Genomic DNA, 25,483 nt, shown 5'->3' on the forward strand with positions numbered 1-25,483 from the left:
TTGTAAGGAAACACACATACACACACACACCGATGGAAGTGTCAAGCTGTATTTGATTAGTTCTGGGCAGAAGCATGTTAGGGCGTCTGAAAACCACAACTGGAGACATCTTTTCTGATGGGTCTAATGCCCTGGGTATTTTCTTTCAACCAAACTTAGGGGGAAAGTACTTTGATATAATGTACATATGGAAATATTTTACAACATTCTTAAAAAGTTAGATATTTTATTCAGCATATATATGAAACATACTTTTCTCTTCAATGTGTGCAAACATGGATAAATCAATGTCTTAAAGAGTCTCTTGTCATTTCTAAGCTAGAATTGTTTTGTTTTGTTTTGGTAAATCGACTTAAGTGTGTATGAAAGGGCAAAATTGACAGCGCTGGAGACGGTGGTCTTTTCTCTGGGCTTCTGGCAGCCAGGAGGAGCAGCTGCTGTTCAAATGTACCTCAAATACTTCACCTCTGGAAAGATCATTTCTGGAGGTGAGAATGTCCTTTGATTTCTTATTCCCTCTGAAAGGTGTCAGTGGGGATGATGGTGATATGGTTGCCTATTTACACAGGCCTTTGGTTCTTGAGGCCATTGCTACATTTCACATGTGCAACCAAATTACAGTCTGGGTTCTGGTTCAAATTCTTTTGAAAAGGTTAAAGTCTGTTGTTTTAAATGCCATTCTTAATCTTGGGGTAAAACAATCCTTGGAAAATAATCATTACAAGAGTCTATCGAGAGTGGCTACTTTCAGGGAAAAGGAATAAGGAAGGGAGATGATAGGGGGAAGATGGCATTTGATTTTCATATTTTTATCATTTGTACCCTGAATTTCATAACTGAACATGTAGTCTTGTTTTTTAAAAAAAACAAAGTTCATCAGTATGATGGCGTTGTAGGTTGTTTTTGTTATTTATTCCTTATAAACTTCTGAACTGAAAAATAAATTCTAGTAAGTTTACTTTAAAAGCTTAACTAGAAATTATTCCTTTTTTAAGATTTAATAACCAAAATGTGCCAGATAAATACATTTATTTTTGTTGTTTTTATAAATCTATGTAATTTGCTAGGCAACTAGATGTAAAAGAAAATATCCTGGGTTTGATATTTTATTCATCTGAAAATGTTGCTTTCACAAGATTTTTCTTTCATCATTAGAAGAGTAAACCATTTGCATTTTAAAGATACGCTTGACTGCCATGGGAAGCAGCCTTTTCCATCTGTGTAATGTTTCATTGCACTTATTTGATCACAGCATTGAGACAAGTTTCTTTTAAGTAAGTTTGCCTTTTCATTATACTTGAAAATGTAGTTTGTAAATCTCAAAGTATAGTAAATACATTTTGGCAAAGTTTAAAATTGTGAAGGACTGTGATTCCTATGAAGAGAACTCCTGCCCCACTGTGGTCACAGAAAGGAATTACAAGTGGGAGGTTAGAAAAAGTTATTTAGTTGAATTGCAACAGCTTCCCGGAAAAGGTAAAAAAAATGGCAGATTACAGTTATTTTCCTTTAAAAATTTTTAACGGAAAATACATGTGTGTGTGTGTGTGTGTATATATGTGTGTACACACAGTATTTAGATTATATATGAATTCCATATATATATATGGAATATATATATTTGGATTTTGGGGAAGAGGGTATTTCTAGTTTTGCCTTTATTTTAAAAGATCCGTTCACAGATTTATGGAATGTATACACACATATAGAAGATTCTTTTCATATCTAGCTGTGTTGGGAGGAGTAAATTCTATATTAAATCACTACTATTATTTTTTTTTAATTCCCATCTACTTCTCCCTTCTGTAATCTCATTTCTCCTGCCACCATGCTACTGAAATTAATGAATTAATTCGACAAACATTTATGAGCATTGATCATGATACCATGTCCTAGGGCTGTGCCAAGTAGTGGAGTCGGATCTGCATTCAAGTCATTCTAATACTGTGCACCTAACAATACACTCACTACGAAGGTCACCAGTGACCAGTTGTCAAACCCAGTGGCTTCTGTTCAGTTTCACTCCACATGACTTGCTAGAAACTCCTCCTTCTGAGTCTTCCTTGCTGCTGCTTTCCCATGGCTCTCCGGCTCCTTTGATCTTGCTCTACTTTGTAGTATCGTTGTAATCATGTGGGTGATTCCCTAAGCATCGTTTTCAGCTCTCTTCCCTCTCACTCTTTTAACTGCAGTCTGAACCTCCTATAATTATAGCTACATCTGGTGGGTATGTGTGGGCATTTTTCTGGGAAGAGAGTTCATAGCTTTTATCAACTCTGCAAAGAGATCCACGACCCTTCCGGAAAAAACCCATGCCTGCTCCATCTCATATGTCTGCACATTTATCCACTAACATGATTCCCGCTGTCATCCAGATGCTGCCGACTCCTGGATCTCTAACCCTTGCCTCTTTCCCAACCCCAGCAAGGTCCCCTCTTGGAGGATCCTTCTAGAACAATAGTTCTCACCAGGCAGATGACAGGACCTCAGCTTCCCACTCCTTGCATCTTCCTCTGAGAGGCCTTGAGTGAGTTAGGGGTGATGGACAGGGTGTGTGTGTGTATGGTCAGAGTTCCCAGGGAGAAGCAGCTCTGCTCCACTCTGGCTCTTGCTAACCACTGAAGCACTGCCTGATCCTGGTCCTTTCCTTGGTTTCCTCCTCTGGCTCCAGGAGAAGCCCTCATTTTTGGTCCAGCTCTTAGATACTGCAGCAGAGTTGCCTGGGGCCATTATTACACAGTTCCCTTTACCAGAGCTCCTCTTTCCAGAGTGACCAAGCCTCATATCCATCAGTTGATCAAACTCAACTGCTTCTACCTATGATAGATCTTTTATACTCTTTCTATTACCACCAACCTCCCTTCTCGCCTATGTCCACAGTCTAATGCAGGCACTCATCATCTCTCAGTTGGACTCCCACATTAAGATCCTAATAGGCCTCTCAGCCTCATGTCTTCTGCCATTCCATCCATCTTCCAAACACATAACTGATTATTTCCATTAAAAAAAAATCCTTCAATGTTATCAATCTAATAATTGAGATAAAATCTAAACTCTAAATGTGTCATGGCATTGAAAGACCCTCCGCCATCACACTCCATCCTTCCTTTTTGAGTCATATCTCCAGCCTTTCTTCCTTTATTCTTCTTTCATGCACAATCACTCATTTTCCCACATCTCTGCATTTGCTCAGGCTGGTCCTCATGTCTAAAAAGCCTTTCTCCAACTCTTAAGGAATCCAGCTCCTCCTTCGATGCTCAGATCAAAAGTGAGTTTTTCTGTAAACTTGCCTTTTCCTACCTGTGATAATCACTCATGAACTCTCCAAGCAATTGGCCCAAACCTCCAAAAAGCATGCACTTCTCAGACAGCCTGCCATAGATTGTGTGTGTGTGTGTGTGTGTGTGTGTGTGTGTGTGTGTGTGTGCGCGCGCGCACATGCATGAATGCGTTTCTCCCCCGATTAGAATGACGGTTTCTTGAGAACAGGAATCAGGCTCTGGTTATCTTTCCCCCTTCGCCCTCACACACCAGTGCTTAGAACAGAGCTTGTCACTGCTATGAACTCTATAAATACTTGATGAATGAAGGAATGAATGGTGAACGTTATCATCACTGGCACTACTGCCTGCCCTCATTGGTCCCCATCTTTCCTGAGGAAGGGAGAGAAGTGCGTGAGTTTAGGTAGATGCTTTCAGAGTACACTCGCAATTTCCACAAAACAGGTATTCAAATATAGAAAGAAGCTCTGAGATAGAAAAGAAAGAGGGTAATAATGAATAAAAACAAACCAGCTTTTACTTCTTATTCAGCAATTTACTTCTCTCTAGTTAGCATTACGGATGATGTCTTGATTGGCATAATGAGATTTGTTCAGTTCTTAGAAAGAGCTGCAATGTAGAGAGAACTGGAGCAGGAGATGATGTGAGTCTGGACCAATAGGTAGTGGTGGAGATGGAGAGGAGGGAACAAACTAATGAAACATTAAGGAGTGCAGTTGTTAAGATGACACATTGAAGGATCGAAAGAGATGGAAGAGTCAAGGGTTTGTTCATTGATTCATTCAACAAATATTTAATGAGTTCTACTATGTGCCAGCACTGTGAAAGGTGCAGGGGATTCAGTGGTAAAAAACATATTGTTTAAGACATCGAGTTTCTGATTATAGTTGGCTGTCTGACGGCACATACTAATAAACATCCAACTTCTCTTACCTAGGATGGAAGCAAATTTGGGAAACATTATCATTTATTTCTTACAGAATATAGCTGTGGACAACACCTGGAGAGACAGATATGCTAATGTAAGACCAGGAAAGAGATCTGTAGTGTTCCAACAAAGTACTATTTTTTTAAATTTATTTTTAATTAATTAATTAATTTTTTGGTTAATGAAATCCAGTGTTTCAGGTGTACGATTTAATAGTAAGTCATATATATTGCATTGTGTGTTCTCCTCCCATAGTTAGGTTTCTTTTTGTCACCACATATTTGTCTCCTTTTAATCCATCTACCTCTCTTCTCCCTCCTCTCCCTTCCCCCCACCTTCTGGTAACCACTAGTCTATTGCCCATGTCCATGATTCTCTGTTTGTTTATCCTGTTCATTTGTTGCTTTTAGGTTTCTATCCTACATATAAGTGATATCATGGGGTTTTCAACTTTGTCTGTCTGGCTTATTTTGCTTAGCATGATTATCTTGAGGTCTATCCATGTTCTCGCAAATGGCAGTATTTCATCTCTTCTTATGGCTGAGTAATATTCCATTGTATATATGTACCACAGCTTCTTTAGCCAGTCATCTATCATAGGACACTTCTGTTGCTTCCAGGTCCTGGCCACTGTGAATAATGCTGTTATGAACATCGGTGTGCAAATATCTTTTCAGATATGAGTTTTCAAATCTTTGGGGTAATTACACAGTAGAGGGATTGCTAGATCATAGTAGATCAATTCTTAGTTTTTTGAGTAACCTCCATACTGTTTTCCATAGTGGCTGTACCAATTTGCAGTCCCACCAGCAGTGTGTAAGGGTTCCTTTTTCTCCGCATCCTCTCTGATATTTGTTATTACTTGTCTTGTTGATAACAGCTATTCTAACAGGTGTGAGATGGTATCTCATTGTGGGTTTGATTTGCATTTCCCTAATAGCTACAATGATGAGCATCTTTTCATTTGTTGGTTGGCCATTTGTATGTTTTCTTGGGATAAGTGTCTGTTCAAGTCCTCTGTCCATTTTTTGATTGGATTGTTTGTTTTTGCTGTTGTTATTGAGTTGTATGAGTTCTTTGTATATTTTGAATATTAGGCCCTTATCGGAGGTGTAGCTTGCAAATATATTTTCCCATTCAGATGGTTGACGAAATACTGTTTTTAAATTTTATTTTAATTACAAAAGTAATATATGTTTATTAAAGAAAAATTAAAAAATACATGCAGTTTTAAAGTGAAAAATAGTTTGTAATCTCTTCATATAGATATGAATCACTTTAATATCCCTTTAAACTTTTTTAATGTCTAAATGCATAAAAATGGGCCAATACCCTACATACAGTTTTACAGTCCGATTTTCATCATTTCAAACCTATTGTGACCATCTATCCTTTTCCAAGAATAAAAGTCTACGGTGTCATTTTTAATGATAATATTCTATATAGATACTGCATAATTCATTTAATCCTCTTTTCGATTGAGTATTTTCAATTTTTCAGAAGTAACTGATGATCAGGTAGAAAATTTTTCACTAGTTTAAAAAATGTCTCTTAAAAATAACATTTCTTAGGGCACACGCTAATTCAGAACTACACAGTGAAGGGATTTAGGGAAATATCATTCCAGTTTAGCTAAGTTGACACAATACAAATACAATACAAATTCACCACAATCTAGCCCTTGTCAACTTAATATCCACATATAACTTTTTATCCATAATTAACATAATTTTCAAATAAGGGCAACAGTAACAGTCTGCTTCCTGTTAACATACCCCAATTATCCTTCATGCAACTGTAATATGCTCTCTCCAAAAAGAAAACAAAGTCTTTTTATCTATCCTCAGTAATAATCATTCTCTTCTAGGTAAGACATATTTTTTTTTTATATCCAGTAACTTTGTTCATATGGTCATGGCTATTACTTATAGCTACACTCTTGCACTACATAGTCAATATTCCCTTTGACCTCAGCAAAAACCCAAGCTGGTTGTGCTTCCTGCTAGAATGACCTAAGCCTTAATTCCTGAACGGTCTGAGTCCTACCCTTATTGGGTCATCGTAGTTTTCCATGGACTTTTATCACAGAATATGGGGAAACTAAGAGGCACCTCAGGGGATCTCCCGCATTCCAGACACATTCCTCACTGTCATTTTATAGTGGCCATCTAATTTTCCCTTGATGGTCAGCATTAATCCCAGTAGTCAATATGATACCTCTTACTTGCTTTTTGATTCACTGGCATGAGAACACTGAAGTGCTGAGGTGACATTTTCATCCCTCAGCTTAATGGAGCTATTGATGTGCCCCTCAGTGGAAATATTCCTCCCTGTAGGCTACAACTTCTGGACCAGGAGAGCCCAAAGTTGTAGGGAATGGGAAGCAAAAATTTCACTAGTGGATCAAGAGAAATAGTGAGAGGCACTAGTCCCATTTTCTGCATTATTTGCCTGGACTCATGAATCCTGGTTCTAAGAGAAACAGCATCATATATCGATCACTGATTTACAGCACATTATGTATTTGGAAGATATTGTCCCAGCCCCGAAAGGTGTTGATATTCAGCTGGCATCATAACTGAGTTTTCAAAAGGCCATTCCACCATTCCACACAGCTGCTGCAAGGCGATGGGACTCATGCTAAGACCAGTGAATTCCATGAACACAAGCCAATTCCCACAATTCATTTGCTGTCAAACAAGTTCCTAGGCCAGAAGCAATTCTGTGTGGTATACCACGATGATGGAGAAGGCATTCCCTAAGTCCACCCAATAGTGATTTTGATAGCAGCAATTTCATCAAGGGAGGAAAATTTGTATCCAGTGTGTCTATTTCATTAAGAACCAAGTGCCTACTAGATGTGGTCCTCTGTAATTAACCTGCTATCAGGTGAGTGGTTCATCTTCCTGGAGAATGGGGCCATATTGTGGGCTCATTGCTGGTTTCTACTTTTGGCAGTTTGGGCACTCAGCATTGGCTCTAGCTGGATCAGCCTTGATGAGTGAAAGTCCATTCAAATGCTCTATCCCTGCTGCCATGGCCGCTTTGTCAGTGGGCCCACTGAGCAAGGACAGTGGTGACTGGGGAAAGAGGATTACTGATATCCACAGCATAGGTCATCTTATCCACCTGATTATGGACATGCTTCTTTACATAAGTTGCTCTTTGGTGAGTATTCTTACTAGGTATAAAAATCTTTGCATTTTGTATTTATATAGAGAGGTCTATCCATGTCCCTATCCTCTAGGCCTTTTCAGAAATTCCTCAGTTGAATTCCCTGGCCAGCCAGCCAGCCAAATGATTAGCAACTGCCCATGAATCACTGTAGACCTGTAACTCTGACAATTTTTTCCAGACAAAATGAACAATCAGGTATGCCACTAAAGCATACATCGGGAAGATTTTTCCTTATCACTTCCTTTAGTTTCCCCGCTCTCCAAGTGAGGCTGTAGTGCAAAGCCATCTACACTCAGGTAGCGCCAGCTCGCTGTGCAGAACTATTTGTAAAAGAAGTCCCCTTTTTTCCTCCTTTCATTAACTGCTCATGGGGTGCTCTCCATAATGCCATATGTAAAGGCTGAGACAGAGGAGGCAATGCGGAATATTTCTCATGCAACTTAAATGTATCTTCAAGAACTTCTTGAACCTAATCTGCTACATATCACTTTAATTTGATGATAGTATGCTATTGTGGACACCCACATTTATAGGGTGATATGTGACATGGTGATGGATAGTTCAGGTTTCATGGTCAATAGTTTAGTCTCTACTAAGGCCCAGTGTTAAGCCAAAAGCTAGTTTTCAAAGGATATTATTTATTTGCAGAAGATGGCATAGGTTTGCTTCAAAACTTTAAGGCTCTGTGTTGTGATTCAGCTAAATGGGCTTGTCAAAAGCTCCATAGAGTATATCCCTATCTGCCACAGACATTACAAGTAATTTTGAATCTGCTGAGTCATATGGCCCAACGACAACAGTTTGCTTGACAGGCTGGACTTGTTGAAGAGACTTCACTTTTTCTGAGTCCCACTCAAAACTAGCAGCTTGTTAGATTACCCAGGAAATAGATTAAAATACTGTGACCAAATGAAGTTTATGTTGCCTCCAAAATCCCAAGTGGTTCCCCAAACATTGCATGTCTTCTTGGTGGAAGGTGCAGTCAGATGCAGCAAATATCTTTTATCTTGAAAGGAGATATGTCTCATGTTACAGTTTACCGAACCCCTAGAAATTTCACTGAGGATCTCCCGATATTTTATTTTGCTTGTTTTCTATCCTTCAGCATTTACATGTCTTACCAATGTATCTAGTATAGTTGGTACTTAGATCACTAGATCCAGTCATATCATCAATGCAATGGCATAGTGTGATATCCTGTGAATGAGAAAGCAACAAAGGTGCCTACAAATCAGATGATGACATAGGACTGAACATTATATGTAGTCCTGAGATAGGACGTTGAAGGATTTATTGCCGATCCTGCCATTCGAATGCAAACTTCTTCTGATGATCATTACCAACAGGTTTACATAAAAAAGCACTTGCCAGATCAATAGCTACCTAACACATGCCAGGGAGGGGTTGACGTGCCCCAGCAACAAAACCAGATGTGGAACAGCAGCCACAACTGGAGTCACCACACGATTAAGTCTGCATTAATCTACTGTTGTTTTCCAAGATTCATCTGTTTTTTGTTTTTTGGTTTTTGGGTTTTTTTTACAAAAGCCAAATTGGTTAATTAAATGAAATGTGGTAGGAATTGTCACTCTACATCTTTTGAGTCCTTGATGGTGACATCAGTCTCTGCAGTTACTGATTAATTGTCTTGAGGTAAAGACAGTTTGGTTGGTTCCACTTAGCCTTTGCTACCATATGCGTCAGGAGACCAATGTGGGGATTCATCCATGTCTGAATATGTTTATTCCAGTTGTGCATTACAGAACTAATCCTAGGTTCTCCATGCCTCTGGAAGGAGAACTAACTGAAATGAGAGTGATGAAGAAAGGAAGCTTACTCCATAGGTATCTCTGTGGGCATGAACTTATGTTTTACTTAAAATGTTAATCTTTAAAATTTAAAATAATAACAACAAAATTCACAATTTACTATTTTATTAGAAAGAATTTGAATTTAGAGCATGTGATGTTGTAGTGCGTAACAGAGTGCCTGGCACAGAGTTGCCATGCAACAAATAATTGTTGCGCTGGGGAAACAAACACACTCATTCTTATTCAGAATCCAGAGAGAAAGAGCACAGTTCAAGAGACGATCAACTACACTGCAAAATGTTTTCTAAATAAATCTAGCTTAAAATTGTATATTATTATCTTACCAAAAAAAAAAAAACAGCTATTAATTTCTTCCCTATTCCATATTTAGGTAAACTGACTTCAGCAGTATTAATAGACCTGGTAGCTCTAGTTTGTTTAGAATTTAGTTAAAAACTTATTTGGGGGGGGTTTCTTTTCTTTTGACTGTTGGAGCCTCTCCTGACTTCAAAGCTTTTTATTAAGATCTTCTGCATTAAACATGAAAATCTTGGTAAGTATCTCTTTTAGGCTCTTTTCTTCCTTGAATGTAGATTTGCCTGTGCACAGTAAGAATTAGTCATTTTTGATTTTATGTGTAGTTTCAAATGATAGGCTCTACTGTGTAAAATGTTTTAAGTTTTTGTTTCTTCCAACATTCGTCTTTCATCTGTGTAAAATAACCACCCACTGAATGATTAGGATCTAATTAATGCCCATGGTTATATTAATTATTTCTTTAGTTTTCAGTTACGAAGTTTATGTTGTGTTTAAACAAAATATTTTCTATAGGAATATTGTTGGTTAAGACACAGAGGGTAACAGATGTGCATATTTTACTCAGGAAAGGTTTTTTTTTTATATACCTGGCTTGAAGAATATTACAAACTCAAGTTGGGGTATATTTCGAAGTTTAAAATGTTAAAAATAATAATGAATTGCTTCCTGGAACAAACTTACTTATTAAAACAGTAAAAAAAAAAAAGTGACAATGGTAATAACGCATATAGATAATTGTGATCTCTTCTGATTTGGCAGTTTAATTTTTTATTTTAAAATTTATATTTATAAAACTTCTACGTGTTTTCCACAGTGTATATAGAATTATTTGGCTCCAGAATATACAGGAAGAAGGATAAGTATACAAACTTGTCCTATCTTAAACATCTTAAATCTGTTTTACGTTTAAGGCAATTGCCTTTAGGTCTCATCTAATTACAGACTATATTATACTTTTAAATTTATTTCACTTCCCAAGCTTTAATTTTGTCATACATAAAATGGTGATAATAGTATTTACCTAATAGAATTGTCACGAAGACTAAATAAGAACCAATGTAAATCGCTTGATATATCTGCCAAGGGGTGGTTAATTAGTTTCCTTCCCTAAGCTATAAAAGAAGCTTAAAATTTTTTCATTTCTATGTTTTTAATTATATTTTCAAGGTAACACACTTTTCATTGTTCCAAACTTTTCCTTATTTATAAACTTATGAGAATTTCAAAAACATTCTGCTTTATAGTCCCCAGAAAATGTTCTATGAATTAATGCTGGCGCTGGTGTACACACACTTCACTGGAGTTACTATTATTAGTGAACCCTTATAAGCTAAGATTAATGTACCTTCCTTAATAAACAGGTGAGTAAGACTCTGGGGGAGACTCACTATTGAATAGTAAGAGCAGCAAACCTCACCCATATTTAGAATGAGATGTTGCAGTGTTTTATAAATATTTTCATTATTATGATATTTAAACAATTTTTTAATAAGTGGGTCATTAACTAAGTGCAGAACCAATTCATCTCATCCTGTGAAATAGGCTCAGTAACAAACCAACAACAAAAAAACATGAAAACATTGGTTCAATAATAGAGGCATCAATCAGGCTGTTCTGGATTTAAATAATCAGTCACTTTTAACTCTTACTCCAAAAGGAAATTGACATTTGCAGAATCTTAAGAGAGTGTACACAAATACAAATAAAATAGAAAACAAAAAGCTTTTTAGGCCATCTAGTCCATTCCCAAAGACTAATTATTCATCATTTATTTTTATCCACTTGGACTGAATGTAGCTTAGGTAAGAGACGATGTGGCTGCCACTAGGGTGGTGGCAATGGAATGGAGACAAGTGGATGAATTAAAGATATTTTTGGTAGTACAGACAAAAAGGTCGGCTATTTTGGGTGTGGAATTTTAACAGAGAAACCAGGATGATTTCAAGATTTCAGCCTGATTTGAGCATTTACGAGATAAGGGTGGCTGAGAGAGGAGCAAATTGGAGGGAAGAAAACGAGTTATTTAAAATAGTATTTTGGTCACGTCAAAGAATCAGCTTTAGGTTCTTGACATTTGCGATAGATCTGGATTGTCCATTTTTTAAAAATTTGATAATACATTATTTTAGTAACAATTGTTATTATTGCTATCAACACTAATGCATCGGGAAGTAAAAGCTCAGCCACCTACGACTTGCTCAAGCTCTTGAAGAAAACGCTAATTAAAAGGGAGAGCTTTCCAAACGTTTCCATTCATCCTCCAGCTGTGGGAACCTCTAGCGCCCCTGTCCAATCAGCTTCCAAATCCTTAGCGTCAGCAAGTGGGCGGGCCTGGAAGGATTCGGTTTCTTCAGCTGCTGCGGCTGGGCCACGTCAGAAGCCCTGCAGGTCCTTGAAGTTACATAAATCATCTAATTATTTATCGACAATAACTGAGCTTCTTATTCAAATTTATGTCTTATATTCAATAATACATAGTTTTGAAACTTTTAATTAGTTTTTATAGCTTCATCTCTTCTCCTATGGATATGTATATGCCTCCGAGCTTTGCGGGCCTGCCGGTCCCTCCTCCGCGCACGCGCCGGCGATAGGCAGGCTTGGCCTGTTTCCGGGTGGCGCGTGGGACTTCAGGTTGAGAGCTTCCTTTGCCACCACCAACATGGAGACTTTGTACCGAGTCCCGTTCTTGGTGCTCGAATGCCCCAACCTGAAGCTGAAGAAGCCGCCCTGGGTGCACATGCCCTCGGCCATGACGGTGTACGCTCTGGTGGTGGTGTCTTACTTCCTCATCACCGGAGGTAACGGGCTGGCCGGGGACAGAGAGGTGCTGAGGGGCGGAGAGCCTGCCCGCCCTGGAGCTGACTCAGCCCCGGGGCAAGCATCGCTCTGCTCTAGATCTTTACGGAGGGTGGAGGGAAGTTCTGAGGTCCCAAATATTAACAGCCCTAAGGTTTATTTGTCCTCACGCCCTCGGAGTACTCGTGTTCTCACTCCTCATTGCGTTTCCTCGCCTAGCTTCTTATCCGAGGGATCCAAGTCAAATATATTTTTTAAGTTCAGACTGTTGCTCTTTCATTGCTTGCAAAGACCCGGGAAGTCTAGGCTAGCCCATTTTACTTCCATGGTTGGTCAAGAGGGTGTGGGACTTTACCTTCTCTTTGTTTCCAGTCCCTGGAACCTTGGAAGAGACTTGGAAGTTCTTGAGTTTGTTACCTCACACCTAAGGGTCCTGTGTTGCTTTTTAACCCAATCAACAATGAGCATGAATGAAATTTTCCGAAACCACAGTTTTGATTAATATTTGAGATTGGAGATAGATTTGCATTTGGTATTGTATTTCAGAGAGCAGAAGTTGAGAATGTAAAGGATAAAGGAAATAACATTACTATTAAAAACTTCTGGATTTTATTCTGATCTTTTCAAGTAGAAAGTTGCAAAAGGGGCGTTGCTTTGTGTAGTGGTGAGCTGGCAATCTAGCAACAGCCTTTTCAGAGCCTCCACCCTTTCAAACCAAGTTCCACGATTTACTCAAGATTATTCGACTGTACTTTTACGTTTTAGAAAGTGGGGTACTTAATTTGGAAATTATGAAATTCAGGCTCTGCAGGTTAGGGACAGTAAAAGTTCTGCTTTGAAGAGAATAGTCAGACGTCTTCATTTTCAGAGCTGTTTTATGAGACTAGTTGTACTGAAGAGGGAAGAATCTGAAACTATGAGGGCTTAGTTTTAGAATGTACCTTTGAATCAATCACACTCCGCCCCACCCCCAGTCTAGAATAGTGACAATTATGCTCGCTTAAATAAATTCCATTTTAAATATTTTTTTATGTTGGTAAGATACTATCCTAGCATTGCATTAGCATTAACGTCTGCTCAGCACATTAATAGGTACTGTATTGAGTTAATGAAATTTAAAATGCATGTGCCTTTTTTTTTTCTTTTCAGTAGAGTCATTGTCTGCTTTTATCTGCTAGTTTCTTTCCTGCAATCCCTACTTCCCTTGCAGCCAGAGCCTTTGCTAGAAGCTTCACAGTTTTCATTTTGGCTACTTTTTTCCCTGTTGATTGTTGTGAGATTGGAGATTCTCTGCCCCAACCCTTGCAAGAAGGTGAAAAGGACACCTTTTAGTAGCCAAGGCCATGAGATTTCTCATACAAGGAATCATTTTTGCCACTGAGAAGAAGTCTCTTTTAAAAACTGACTGTCCTTCATAAATAAATAACATTTATTGCAGAGAAATATTTGCAAATAATGTATCGAGTCCCTATTAAGTTCCAGGCACAAGGTACTGGAGTCAACAGTGAAGGATAAGGACTCTGCTCTCTTGAATCTTCTAAATGTCATGGTTGAGACATGTTAAATACCACATAAATTTTTTTCCCTTAGATTTTTTTCTGTTGCAAAATGCCACAAATGTATTGAAGGAAAAGATTAAGAGGTTATGAGAAAATGGGAGTTGAGAATATCATTTACATTGGAGAGTGGTTCCTGAGGAAATGACATGTTAGCAAAATCTGAAGGATTGGTGGAAAGGGCATACTAGGCAGAGGAAAAAGTATGGACAGATATGTGACTGAGAGATGAATTAAATGTTTTGTAGTTGACTTAGACTAGACTAGGTTGGAGGCAGCAGAAATGGAGAAAAATATAATGAAAGATATTTTGGAAATATATTCAGTCTTGCTGATAGATCGATTGTACGTAGGGGAAAAATGAGTGTGAAGGAATCTTAACTGGCCTCAGGTTTGAGCAAGAGTAGATGAAAGTATCATTTTCTGAGATTAGAGAAATGAAGTCTTTTTTTGATGAAGAATGGTGAACCAGAGGTCATTATGGGATATATAATAGTTAGACATAACCAACTATAGTTGGATATGTGAGTTAGCAGGTATGAGTTTAGCTGTGTTGAAGTTGGTCAGTAACAAATGTTTTCTGAACTCCCATAAGCCAGATATTGAAGATAGACAAAGTCCCTGTTCTTGGGGGACTGACATCTCATTCTAATGGTGCTAACATTATTTGTTAAGTGTTGGCACTTTGAGAATCATTAGCACATAGAATTTGAAAACCCTGGGAAGGAATGAGTTCAATGCAGGAGAGAATGTGGAAAAAGAGGACAGTGAATCAAACCCTAAGGAACTTCCAACACTAGTGGTTTTATGGAAGAGGAGGCTCAGCTATAGAGGTAGCTAGAAATCATGGACAGGAGTGTTACAAAAGCCATGAAGAAGCCATTTTTCCTCCCAAGAAAATGAATTTAGAAAACTGGATCAGGTGCTGCTGGGAAACCTCCTAAGAGAATTGAAAAGTGTTCATTGAATTAGGCAGCATGGAGGTTATAGGAGACTTTAGCAAGAGTAATAATCAGTGGTGGCAGAAGCTAGATCGGAGTGAGTTGAGGAATGAAGTGTAAGTGAGGAAGGGGAGATGGCAAGTTTGCTCCCTGCCCCCAAGAAGGGAAGCCTGACTCCCTTTGAAAAGGAAGCATAAAAATAAGATGTTAGCTAGAAAGGTCTGGAGTCTAGGGAAGATTGATGTAAGGAAGGACAGGTTGAAAATATAGGAGAGAGAAGAGATTTCCAAAGGAATAAATTCCCCAAGAAGGCAACAGGAGATGGAGTCCTGATAATTGCAGAAGGGATCCCACCTTGGTAGGAGGGATTCTTCTTTGAACATGCCTGGAAGGAAGGAGAGAAGGATAGATTCGGGTACCAGTTTATAGATTTTGCAGGGATGGAAGATCAGGGAATTCCTATATGATTGATTGTTAGTTAAGGGTGAAGGAGACACAGCCTTTTTGTGCTTAAGAAAAGCTGGAAGTGAGGTTGTTGGGAGAAAAATGGAGAAGATAAATAATAGATGTTGACAGTGGGAGATTCAGAAAACTTAAAAATGTTCATAGATACTAACATTAATGATCATGAATCTCTAGTGCTAATGGTGTGATTTTAAAATGTTTCCTTATTTTACATTTAAGCAAGAAAATTTCTCTAGTAGCTCTCAATTTATAAAAACAAATCCAAGCTATGTGGAACATTTCCTTAAACTGAAATATAACCTTTAATATTACTCTTCCTTTATTGTGGAGTCATTCTTGAATATTAGGAGCAGTTAATGAATTTCTTTTATAAAATACCTCTTTTAGGGATAATATTCTTTTACAAGTCATCTTAAAGTGTTGAGTTGAATTTCTGAATGTTTATCTGAAGTTTAGGAGATAAATGAGCTGGGCCTCATTTAACTATAATAATACATTTTTATACATACCTGTATTTATATTTTAATACGTGCAGACCTATTTAAATATAAATGAACCTTTAGAGACAGATGATTAATCCCATTTTAAAAATTAGGGATCCAATTTAATCTATACTGTTGTCTTTCACATAGGAATAATTTACGATGTTATTGTTGAACCTCCAAGTGTTGGCTCTATGACTGACGAACATGGCCATCAGAGGCCAGTAGCTTTCTTGGCCTACAGGTAAAAGATACCTTTTTGAATGATTTGGTGGTGGGAAAGGTTACTGGGCATACCTGCTTATTTTAAAAGAGCGAAACCTATGGTGATCATCTGTATTTAGACAATAGCTGTTTTAAAATGCTAAATTCGGAATTGGCAGGAAGCGGGCAAGAGCAAGAGTAGAAGTGTATTATTTATTTGTTTATTAGGAAATAAAATATTTCGCAATGATATAACTTATTTAAAGGAGGGTATCAATTTAAAGTACATTTGTAGAGACAGTTCTGGGGATCAGCAAATGAATTTGTAAGTAAAGCTTTATTGGAACTAGGCACACCCATTTATTTATATACCATCTGTGGCTGCTTTCAAGCCACAGTGGTAAGTATGACACAATCCATATGGCCTGTAAACCTAAGATATATACTATCTGGACATTTAAGAAAAATTTTTGTGGATCCCTGGACTATACTATTAAATAAGAAAAATAGTTTTTGAGACCTGGGAATTCCATTTCAGCAATGAAACATCATTCTAGTGTGGTTTTGTTCACCCTGCAAAGCTTATTGTATTGCTTTCTAAAATCTACTTGATAACTGTCTACCTAAACATAGCTAGATATTTATATTTATACTTTTACTTATATTAATGCTATTCCATGCATAGGATATTCCTGAAAAGATTATTGTGATTCCCTGGGGAAGAGATCTAGATGATAGGAGATCTTCTTAATGGTAGAGAAACCTTTTACAGTGTCATCATTTGTGCCGTTTGAATTTCAAACCTGGTGAATGTATCGAGTTTTCAATTAAAGCTATTAGTTAACAAAAAATATGTACCTTCTTTGCATATGCCTATGTATAAATCATCCCTTTAAAAGAGAAATTCGCTTTTGGAGGTACATGAACTCTGATAATTTTGAAAGTTCTATATCCCTAGAAAGATCAGATTCAGATATATACAAAAATTTGCATACAACTTTAAGTGTTTATAGATTACTGGGAATGCTTGTGGGGTTCATGGAGCCTTAGTTAAGAATGCTTGCTATAAAATTTTTCCCTTTGAAATAAGAGGCTTATTAAGTATTACAAAACTTTTCCAGAAGCATTTATAACAATTCAAAATTAATTTGAAATTGATAGAAATTTAAACGGCATAACTTTTAAGAGCTAAACTTAAGTTCTGAGTAAACGATCATATACATACAATAATTGGCTTTTTCAGCCAATAATTAAAATGTGAGTATTGATTTTCATAGACAGTTGTGTTAGCTGAGGTTTTAAAACTTTTTTTGGACATATGTTCCATGAAGACAAAGTGTTTTGTGTATTTTGTTTATTGTAGCCCCAGAACCTAGAATAGTGCTTGATACATAATAGGCTCTCAATATGTATTTCTTGAAATGAATATCCAGAAATGTAGTCAAATAGTTGTAAGGATAAGAATAAAAAATGAGCACAAAAATGTTTTAACAGAAGTAGGAATTTCAATCTAAGGAAAAAGTTTTTGTTTTTCTGGGAATTTTCATATTTTGTTTTGCTATGGTCTTTCTTTTTCAGAGTAAATGGACAATATATTATGGAAGGACTCGCATCCAGCTTCCTGTTTACAATGGGAGGTTTAGGTTTCATAATCCTAGACCGATCCAATGCACCAAACATTCCAAAACTCAATAGATTTCTTCTTCTATTCATTGGATTCGTCTGTGTCCTATTGAGTTTTTTCATGGCTAGAGTATTCATGAGAATGAAACTACCGTAAGTTATTAAGTACTTCATGTATTCAGCAACTTTACTTCTGTTGCAAATTTGTAAAATAATTACCTAGATCACATAAAATCATAGGAAATTTAATTTAACTCGTTTTAAACAGATGAAAATTCTGAGAACTAAAGAAATTTGTGACTTGCTCAAAGTTATAGCTATAGTTAGTAGCAAAATTGAGACCAGTAGGTCTTCCTGACTGCATCTTTGTACGTGTTCATGAGAAAATTGAGTTGCTTTGCTGTAGCGTCACTGACCACTGTTTTTCTAAAGTACATTTTGGTTAGTCTGTAACATAGGGAGTTCTAGTGGTGATGGTAATAGTAGGGAATATTTTGTGGCCATTAATTGCTACTGCTCTTTGACTGTTAGTACAAGGAAAACCCATTAAGCCTTGGATGGAAAAGGGAAGTTGTCTAATGTGTTTGAATTTCACAAGTTCACTTGTTCTGCGGGTTTCATCTGCTCATTATCTATAACACGTCTGAGGTGGAAAGATCAGACTTCCCCCTAGAAAGTCAGAAGTACTTATCCGGTGATTATGTTCCCATCTTAGCCCTGCAAGAAGAGAAGAGAGAGCCTAGTGTTCTTTGTCAGCTGAATATCCATGGCCATATAGCTCCCTCCGACTGTTCTGTCAGTGGCTCTTGTGTTTGTCCAGGGAAGACAATTTTGGCCATTGGCTGAATTGTATGAAGACTTGGGTACTCCAGCCTCCTCTTTTTGTTCCTCTTTTTGTTCCTCTTTTTGTTCCTCTTTTTCCTGCCCCTAGATGAAAGAGGCTCAAGTTTTCCATAGCAAAACAAGATAAGAGGTGGCTCCCAGAGAGGATAAAAAGGGTATTAAAAATTAACAGCCAAAACAAAAGGAACCTTTGGAGACATAGCAGAACAGAAGTGGGCTGATTTTGCCCTCAGAACCAGATTCTACCTACGCTTCCCATTCTCCCTTATGATTTTAGGTCCTCTCTGTAGGATGTGATCATGTTTTTCTTCTAGCTCAGGCATTTGACTTTTAGGATAATAGAGCTATCGACTGCTTACAAAAAGCTTTGGAAAGTGTTTAATTCTTTGGATTGCCTCCATCTTGCTTTTGTAGTTATTTATGTAAACATTTGTCTTACTCTCTCCATTCTGCAGACCAGTATCTAAGATTGTTGACTAAGTCAATAGAAAATAGGGTATACTTTCTGGGTTTCAGGTGTGGATTATAATTAGATGTAATCAAAGCAGAACAATGATCTAAGCAGAAAATTGCTTCTTTCTATAACTTGTCATGCACCTAACTCTAGGATTGAAATTTTTAAGAGGAAGGAACTTATGGCTCCCTCTTTGATATGATTTCTCATCTACAGCTCCTAATCCCTGGTATGTTATGTGTGGAGTGGGGATAAACAACAGAAGAACAATATCCTGGCATATTGCAGGCCTCACATGCAGTGATGAGCCAGGTCTCTGGGCAAATACATTGCACACAATAGGGGTTGTGGTTGGTACCACGAGCAAGGAGGGGATGTTCCTGTCTTTTTGTAGACACATTATCTTTGATCCCAACGTATGTAAACAGCTTAATACATAGTAAGTGGAACAGCAACAACAAATAGATGTTTAAAACCACCAGTAACTATGGTTTTTTTCAGATTAAATAGGAGAAAACAGTAGTGGCGAAATGGTACTATTAATTTTATAGTTTATGATTTATGCTTTTAAAATATCTGATGTCTCCCCTACTGATACAATTTTACAAATTAAAAATGGCTTTATTTGATGCCTTATGTTTTGAAGAAACATGGATGCTAATGAACAACTGTTTTTGACTGTATGCATACATGACAGTACATTTAAAATGAAAAATCAAATATTAGTACCTAATATTTTTGTTGTACAGAGTTACAAAGGAGCAATTTTCCTTTTGAAAATAAAAATTATCTAATATGATTTATAAGATTATGTACACGAAGTTGTATGTATATGAGGTACCTTTTAAATATACGCAGACTCAAAGAAATAATGTTTGTACACTGGGTGGAAGAAAACTAGTACAAGTTCATACTTAGTTCTTCTGAAAAGTGACGAATGGTCATTAGAGTCTCTTTAGCCACCATTATTAGAATATTTTTGACCTAATAGCAGAATCTTAACATTAAAAAATAAAAACTTTAAATTAATTAATTAATTAATTAATTAAAATAAAATAAAATAAAAGATAGCCTGCCGTGTCATGATGTAATGGCCTAAAATTAGGCAAAGTGGTTGGTTGGGAGTGGAAGGATAGGTTCCTACATTTAGGCAAGTCTGTTCTAAAGCTTTATAAAATAATCTAAATAGATAATTATATACTTGAAGACAAAGGGCCTGCTTTACTCAGACTGGCAAAAATCTCCATTTTAGCAATTTGAGCTTGTGTTTATTAAGCCTGATGAGAAAAGCTAGGGAGCCCCTGAGTAAACCCTAAGTTCATGAGATCATTTCAGAAAAAAGTTTTCCTAAAGGGAGGTGGAAAATGATAAATAAAAAGTAAGAATATAATAACAACATCATTTAGGGACTAGGATAACGTATACAGATGATTCTTCCATATAACTGAAATTTAATGCTGGATGTACTAAAACTTTATCTTACTCATTTTTGCCAGGCCTCTTTCAAAAGTGTTTGTTTTATTGTCTCCTTGCCATTTCACATTTGGATTTAGCAAATATTTATTATTTGATAAGTGTTATTTGCTGGACACTATGAACATTAAGCATACTTTTGCCTTCTTGACTCCATCCATATTTATACTAAACATAGTAGTACTTCTCATTTTTTTAGTTTATTCCTCAGTATAACCTGTCACTTCTCATTGTTATTATAACCTATTGCAATTTCATTCTTTTCTTCCTCCTCTTCAGTTTATCGTTAATTCTGTGATTTGAGGAAATAGATAACCTAGCTATTTGACTGCGTTTTAAATCAGTCTTGGCTGGAGGGGAGCTTGGTGGCCTGGCTTTTTCACAGTCCTTTTAGATGTTTGAGTCTCTTTCATTTGCTTCCAGGTTTGGAGCTATATTCAAAAAGTTAATGTTGTAAGGAGTCTGGCATCTGAATAAACTGGGTTGTTTTCAATGAATGTAATCTCGTATCTAAAGTTCATTGTTAGCAAAGAAGAGATGTAATTCTAACGAAACCATATGTACAGCTGCTGAGGATGGTGTGGTAAAAGGAGTGAAGAATTTGGAAGCCAGTTTGGGGCTTACTGCTTATTCGCTCTAAGACTTTGGATCGGTTCTGTGAACTCTCGGATTCCAAACTTGTTAAATGAAGTTAATTATGTGACTCAAAGAATTACTGTCAAGATTAAATGAGGAGGTGTTTTATGTGCTCTCAAGCATAATATTAATGGTAATTATTAGTGTTTTTATTGTAAAGATAAACAGAACCCTAAAAGTTCAGTGTTTCAGGTTGGATTATGGACACCAGTTCAAAATTAAATAAATAAGCAATTTCTGTTTTTAAAAGAAGAAAGTGAGGTTTCTGTCTTTGGATCATTGGAGAAGATAGTACATCAGGAGTAATAAGGACACTTGTGTTTTAATGCTGGTTCTGTTATTTTCTTGCCTTGTGATTTTGAGCAAACCACTTAACTGCCCCCACAGTCTCACATTCTTCACCTGTAAGAATAATTGTTTCGCCCACCTTTTTATGACTGTTGCAAGGATTAAATGTAAGAACAGCTCACGGTTTTTTGAAAAATGCCTGTTAGTGCTATTTCCATTAGTTAATACTTTATTAAAATCTTGAACGTTTTTTTCTTGTGAAGTTGAAGTCAGTTTGCTTTTTGTGAAATATCAGGCGTCATAGTAGCAAATATAGATGAGAATCTTCACAGTCAATATATACCCTAAGAGCCTTTTTGTTTTTTATTCAGTTTTTTTTGATGGGGGGTGGTGGTGGTGAGAAATATTCGATTGTATCAGAGTTGTTGCAAAGGTGGTCGTGTGAGCTCTAAGCTCTCTCTGTGCTCAGAGCAGGGATCGACAGAGCAGAAGGCAAAGCTAGAATGAGTTCTGGGAGGTCACATTGGCTGCATAGATCTAAGCCCTGTAGATCAAGTGAGTCCAGAAGCTGGAATGGAGGAAAATCACATGCTGAGTGCCTGCTGTGTGCCAGGCACTGTAGTAGACCTCAACCCTGTGAAGAGTTTTGATTCCTTACCTTACAAATGAAGAAACCTAACTCTGAACTAATAACAGCAGCTACCATTGTCAAGTGCTCATTACCATGAGTAGCAGTTACTATGTAAGTAGATTCTCTTATATATAGCCCTTCAGACAGTTTGAGGTAACTCCATTTTATAGGATGAGGAAACTGAGTCAGATTTTCCCAGGCTTACCCACTAAGTGTCAAAAGGAGAGAAGTCCTGAATGCATCAGTGGGAACAGTGTGTACTAAGCGCTTTCTAAATGTAGTTAGCCTTATACAGTTTTTTTGCCCTCTGATCCTGCAGATCCTTAATTAATAATAAGTTGCAAGGATTTATTACTAAAGAAAAAGTTCGGAACTTTGTGAAACCAAACTTTGTAATGCTTTAATTTAAAGAGAATTCTGGGGCCTAACTGGTACATTTACAACTTGTACTTGTGCAAGGATCTCCTGTTTGATCCACAGGAAGTTTGTCTTGCTCTGCAGCTGCAGCCAAGGCCTCTTCCTGCCACCTGGACATTTCCTGAAGGAACAGGTTCAGGGGCAGATGCTTCTGCACACTGTTGCTTGAGGGTTCAGGGGTTCACTTCCCAAGTGTGAGTAGCTCTTGATCTTTCTACCTTCTCCTTTGGTAATATTAGGGTCTTTAGAAAATCCAAAACTTTCCAATGGAAAATCTTTCCATTAAAAGGTTTATGATTTTTGTTGCAGTTGTGAGAGTCTAAAGGAAATTGATTCCGACTCTAACTTTTACATAACATTTTCTTTACTTTTTTTTTCCTATTCTGTGTTGTTTAGCATATTGATTTGTAACCTTATCCTTTGAGGGGTGAGGAGGGTAATGGAACTGAGGCCCAGTAAAATATTTGGGGGGGGGACAAGATATAAAATAAAAGCTGTAAAATGGAATCACATAGTTATATTTTCAGATTGTCATTTGATTCATCATAAAATTGGGGAATTTTGAAATGTTACTTCCCTTTATATATTTCACCTTTATGTATTTTATTTCTACAGCGGCTATCTGATGGGTTAGAGTGCCTTTTGAGAAGAAATCCGTGGATAACTGGATTTGCTCCTGTTAATGAAGTTTTAAAGGCTAAACCAGTCCTCTGATATGAAATATGGAAAAGGATGAAAAACAGCAGAAAAGAAGCATTAGTAGAAAACGTGGGAAGCATAATAAAGCTTGGACTAGAATATTTTCTTGGTATCAAAGAGACAAGCTTATCACAGTGTTTTTTTCCTGCTGTATACTGACATACCAACGATGTTAAGTGGCATTTCCTTCTCAGTTTTTCATTTCTTAAAGAAAATATACTCCATTTCTACAACTATAATATTGAATAGAGTGATTATTTTCTACAACCCCCTTAACAGTTTTTGGAGAGGACATTTCTGACTTTCAGAAATTAATGTAAAATCAGGAAGCAAGATCTTGCAAGCTGAGAACTCTGGACAGCTGATCAGCTTTACCTGTGGTGCTTTGCCTTTAAGTAGAGTGTGTGATAGTACAATATTTCAGATATGTATGTAAGACTGTTTTCTGAACAATAAGGTGTATAAAAGGAGAAATAAATAATTTTCTAATTAATACCTTTTATATTTGTTTTTTAATTTATTAACGATTTTAACCTTTTGGTCTATAATTATTCAGTCCCATCTTGTGACTTGCTACTGTTGGTGGCCTACAGTCTCAAAATTTGTGAAGTATCAACTTCACATCCCTATAAATACTCAAGCATGGCCTGCATATCTGTCAGAGTTATTGGACATGTGATGTGTTAGATAAAAGTTCCCTTCAGCCATTCATTTTCAGTAATTAACACAGTTTTGAGCCCATCTAAAAACATCTGTAGACCCATCAATTCCCCTCTTTCGGTTCTCTCTGACTGGCTATGAACTTCACTTCTCTAGTGGCTTGATTAATTCCTATCATAGGATCTTTAAGTTTGCAGTAAAGTTTTCTCTTAAGCGAATTTTTTTTCCAATTCCAAGGTTAATCTAAAAGTAGCTGTTCATGAAATTTAAAAAGATTCGTTTATTCAAAAAGTTTTGTACCTATCACATGTCAAGCGGCGGCACTGAGGGTCATAGGAAAGACACAGAAAGGCTTCCTCCTCATAGAGGGAAGAGAAGATAATCAAAATCTTGTAAGGAAGCCAGATAATAAAAGATAAAAATGTTCTATAAGATGTCAGATACTGAAATTCCACACACAAAAATCAAGCAAGATAATAGTTTGTACTATAGCGATGAGATGTGGGGAGAAGAGGTTGCTATGCTCCAAAGCTCTGAAAATGGAAAACAAGACCTGTGTGTGTTCACCAGTTGTAAAGATTTGATTTAACTTTAATTACATTTTTCATTCTTCGGCCATATTTTAAAACGAACTGCTTGGACAGAGGTAACAAAGGTGGGAACAGCTTCAAAAGATCTTTTCCTGAATGACTTAGTGAGCAGTTCCTGTTAGGCACCACCAGATGGTGCTATTAAAGTTGGGTGTGTGTGTGTGTGTTTATCATATAATTCACTAAATACAATGAAATATATTGAAATAATTTTGCTGGTAAAGTTGTAATGTCTTCTGCGAAGAAAAATGTCGTGTACCTTGTACTAAAATCTTTTGGGGAACACAAAAATGTTACACTCTGACAAGCCTACCACGCATCATTATCATCGTCATTATTTTGCTTCTGTGTTTATTAAATTTATTGGAGGTGACATTGTTTAATATTATTATGTAGGTTACAAGTACACAATTCAATAATACAGTCTGTATATTGCATTGTATGTTCACCACCCAAAGTCAGATCTCCTTTTGTCACCATATATTTGACCCCCTTTACCCTTATCTACCTCCTCCCTCCCCCACTACTTCTGTGAACCACTAAACTGTTGTCGGTGTCTGAGTTTTTATTTGCTTGTTGCTTTCAGTTTTATACACCACATATGAGTGAAATATTAGGGAAATACAAACCAAAACCACAATGAGATACCAACTCACACCTGTAAGAATGGCTGTTATCAACAGGACAAGTAATAACAAGTGTTGGAGAGGTTGTGGAGAAAAAGGAACCCTCGTACACTGCTGGTGGGAATGTAAATTAGTGTAGCCACTATGGAAAACAGTATGGAGATTCTTCAAAAAATTAATAGAATTACCGCATGACCTAGCAATCTCTTTACCAAGCATCATTAACATCAGCAAAGATAAGTAAAAGAGAAAGAGTAAATAGACTAGATGGAAAGCAAACTAGTCTTTGATTTTGTCACAAGATTCTCCAGGAAGTGGGCGCTAAGCTAAAGTTAGAAGTGCAAAATGGTTTAGTGGAGAGCAACTCCAGTCAGAGGTAAAGGAAGGGTGCAGAATTAGCCAGGCGGAGCTGTCATTCTGTGATGCATAGCTGACAAGAGTTGCTTTCAGCCCAGTGGGGAGCTCTAGTGCAAAGACTGTCAGGAGTATGTCGGGTGAAAATGGTTAGACCCTTGTACCACTGCCTTGTCAAGTCTTTGGCCACCTCAAAATTAGGATGATCTTGGCTGGAAAGATGAGGTGAA

The 25,483-nt window shown here is 37.1% G+C and overlaps 1 protein-coding gene across 1 annotated transcript; it reads left to right on the forward strand.

The window, feature by feature from the left end:
* The first annotated feature begins 12,104 nt into the window (after positions 1–12,104).
* On the forward strand, positions 12,105–23,516 carry OSTC (oligosaccharyltransferase complex non-catalytic subunit). The gene is made up of 4 exons (XM_006918908.2): positions 12,105–12,313; positions 15,906–15,999; positions 17,538–17,735; positions 22,940–23,516. The coding sequence occupies exons 1-4, from the start codon at positions 12,175–12,177 to the stop codon at positions 22,956–22,958; spliced, it is 450 nt and encodes a 149-aa protein (XP_006918970.1). The 5' UTR covers positions 12,105–12,174; the 3' UTR covers positions 22,959–23,516.
* The last annotated feature ends 1,967 nt before the right edge of the window (positions 23,517–25,483 follow it).

This window comes from Pteropus alecto, unplaced genomic scaffold (assembly GCF_000325575.1).
Source record: "Pteropus alecto unplaced genomic scaffold, ASM32557v1 scaffold5, whole genome shotgun sequence".
In the NCBI taxonomy this organism is placed as follows: Eukaryota; Metazoa; Chordata; class Mammalia; order Chiroptera; family Pteropodidae; genus Pteropus; species Pteropus alecto.

Excerpts from the sequence above, each read along its gene's own strand:
- OSTC (XM_006918908.2), top strand. The coding sequence starts at position 12,175 with ATGGAGACTTTGTACCGAGTCCCGTTCTTGGTGCTCGAATGCCCCAAC. Across the intron at positions 12,314-15,905 it reads TTACTTCCTCATCACCGGAG|GAATAATTTACGATGTTATT; the intron begins GTAACGGGCTGG and ends TCTTTCACATAG. Across the intron at positions 16,000-17,537 it reads GTAGCTTTCTTGGCCTACAG|AGTAAATGGACAATATATTA; the intron begins GTAAAAGATACC and ends TTTCTTTTTCAG.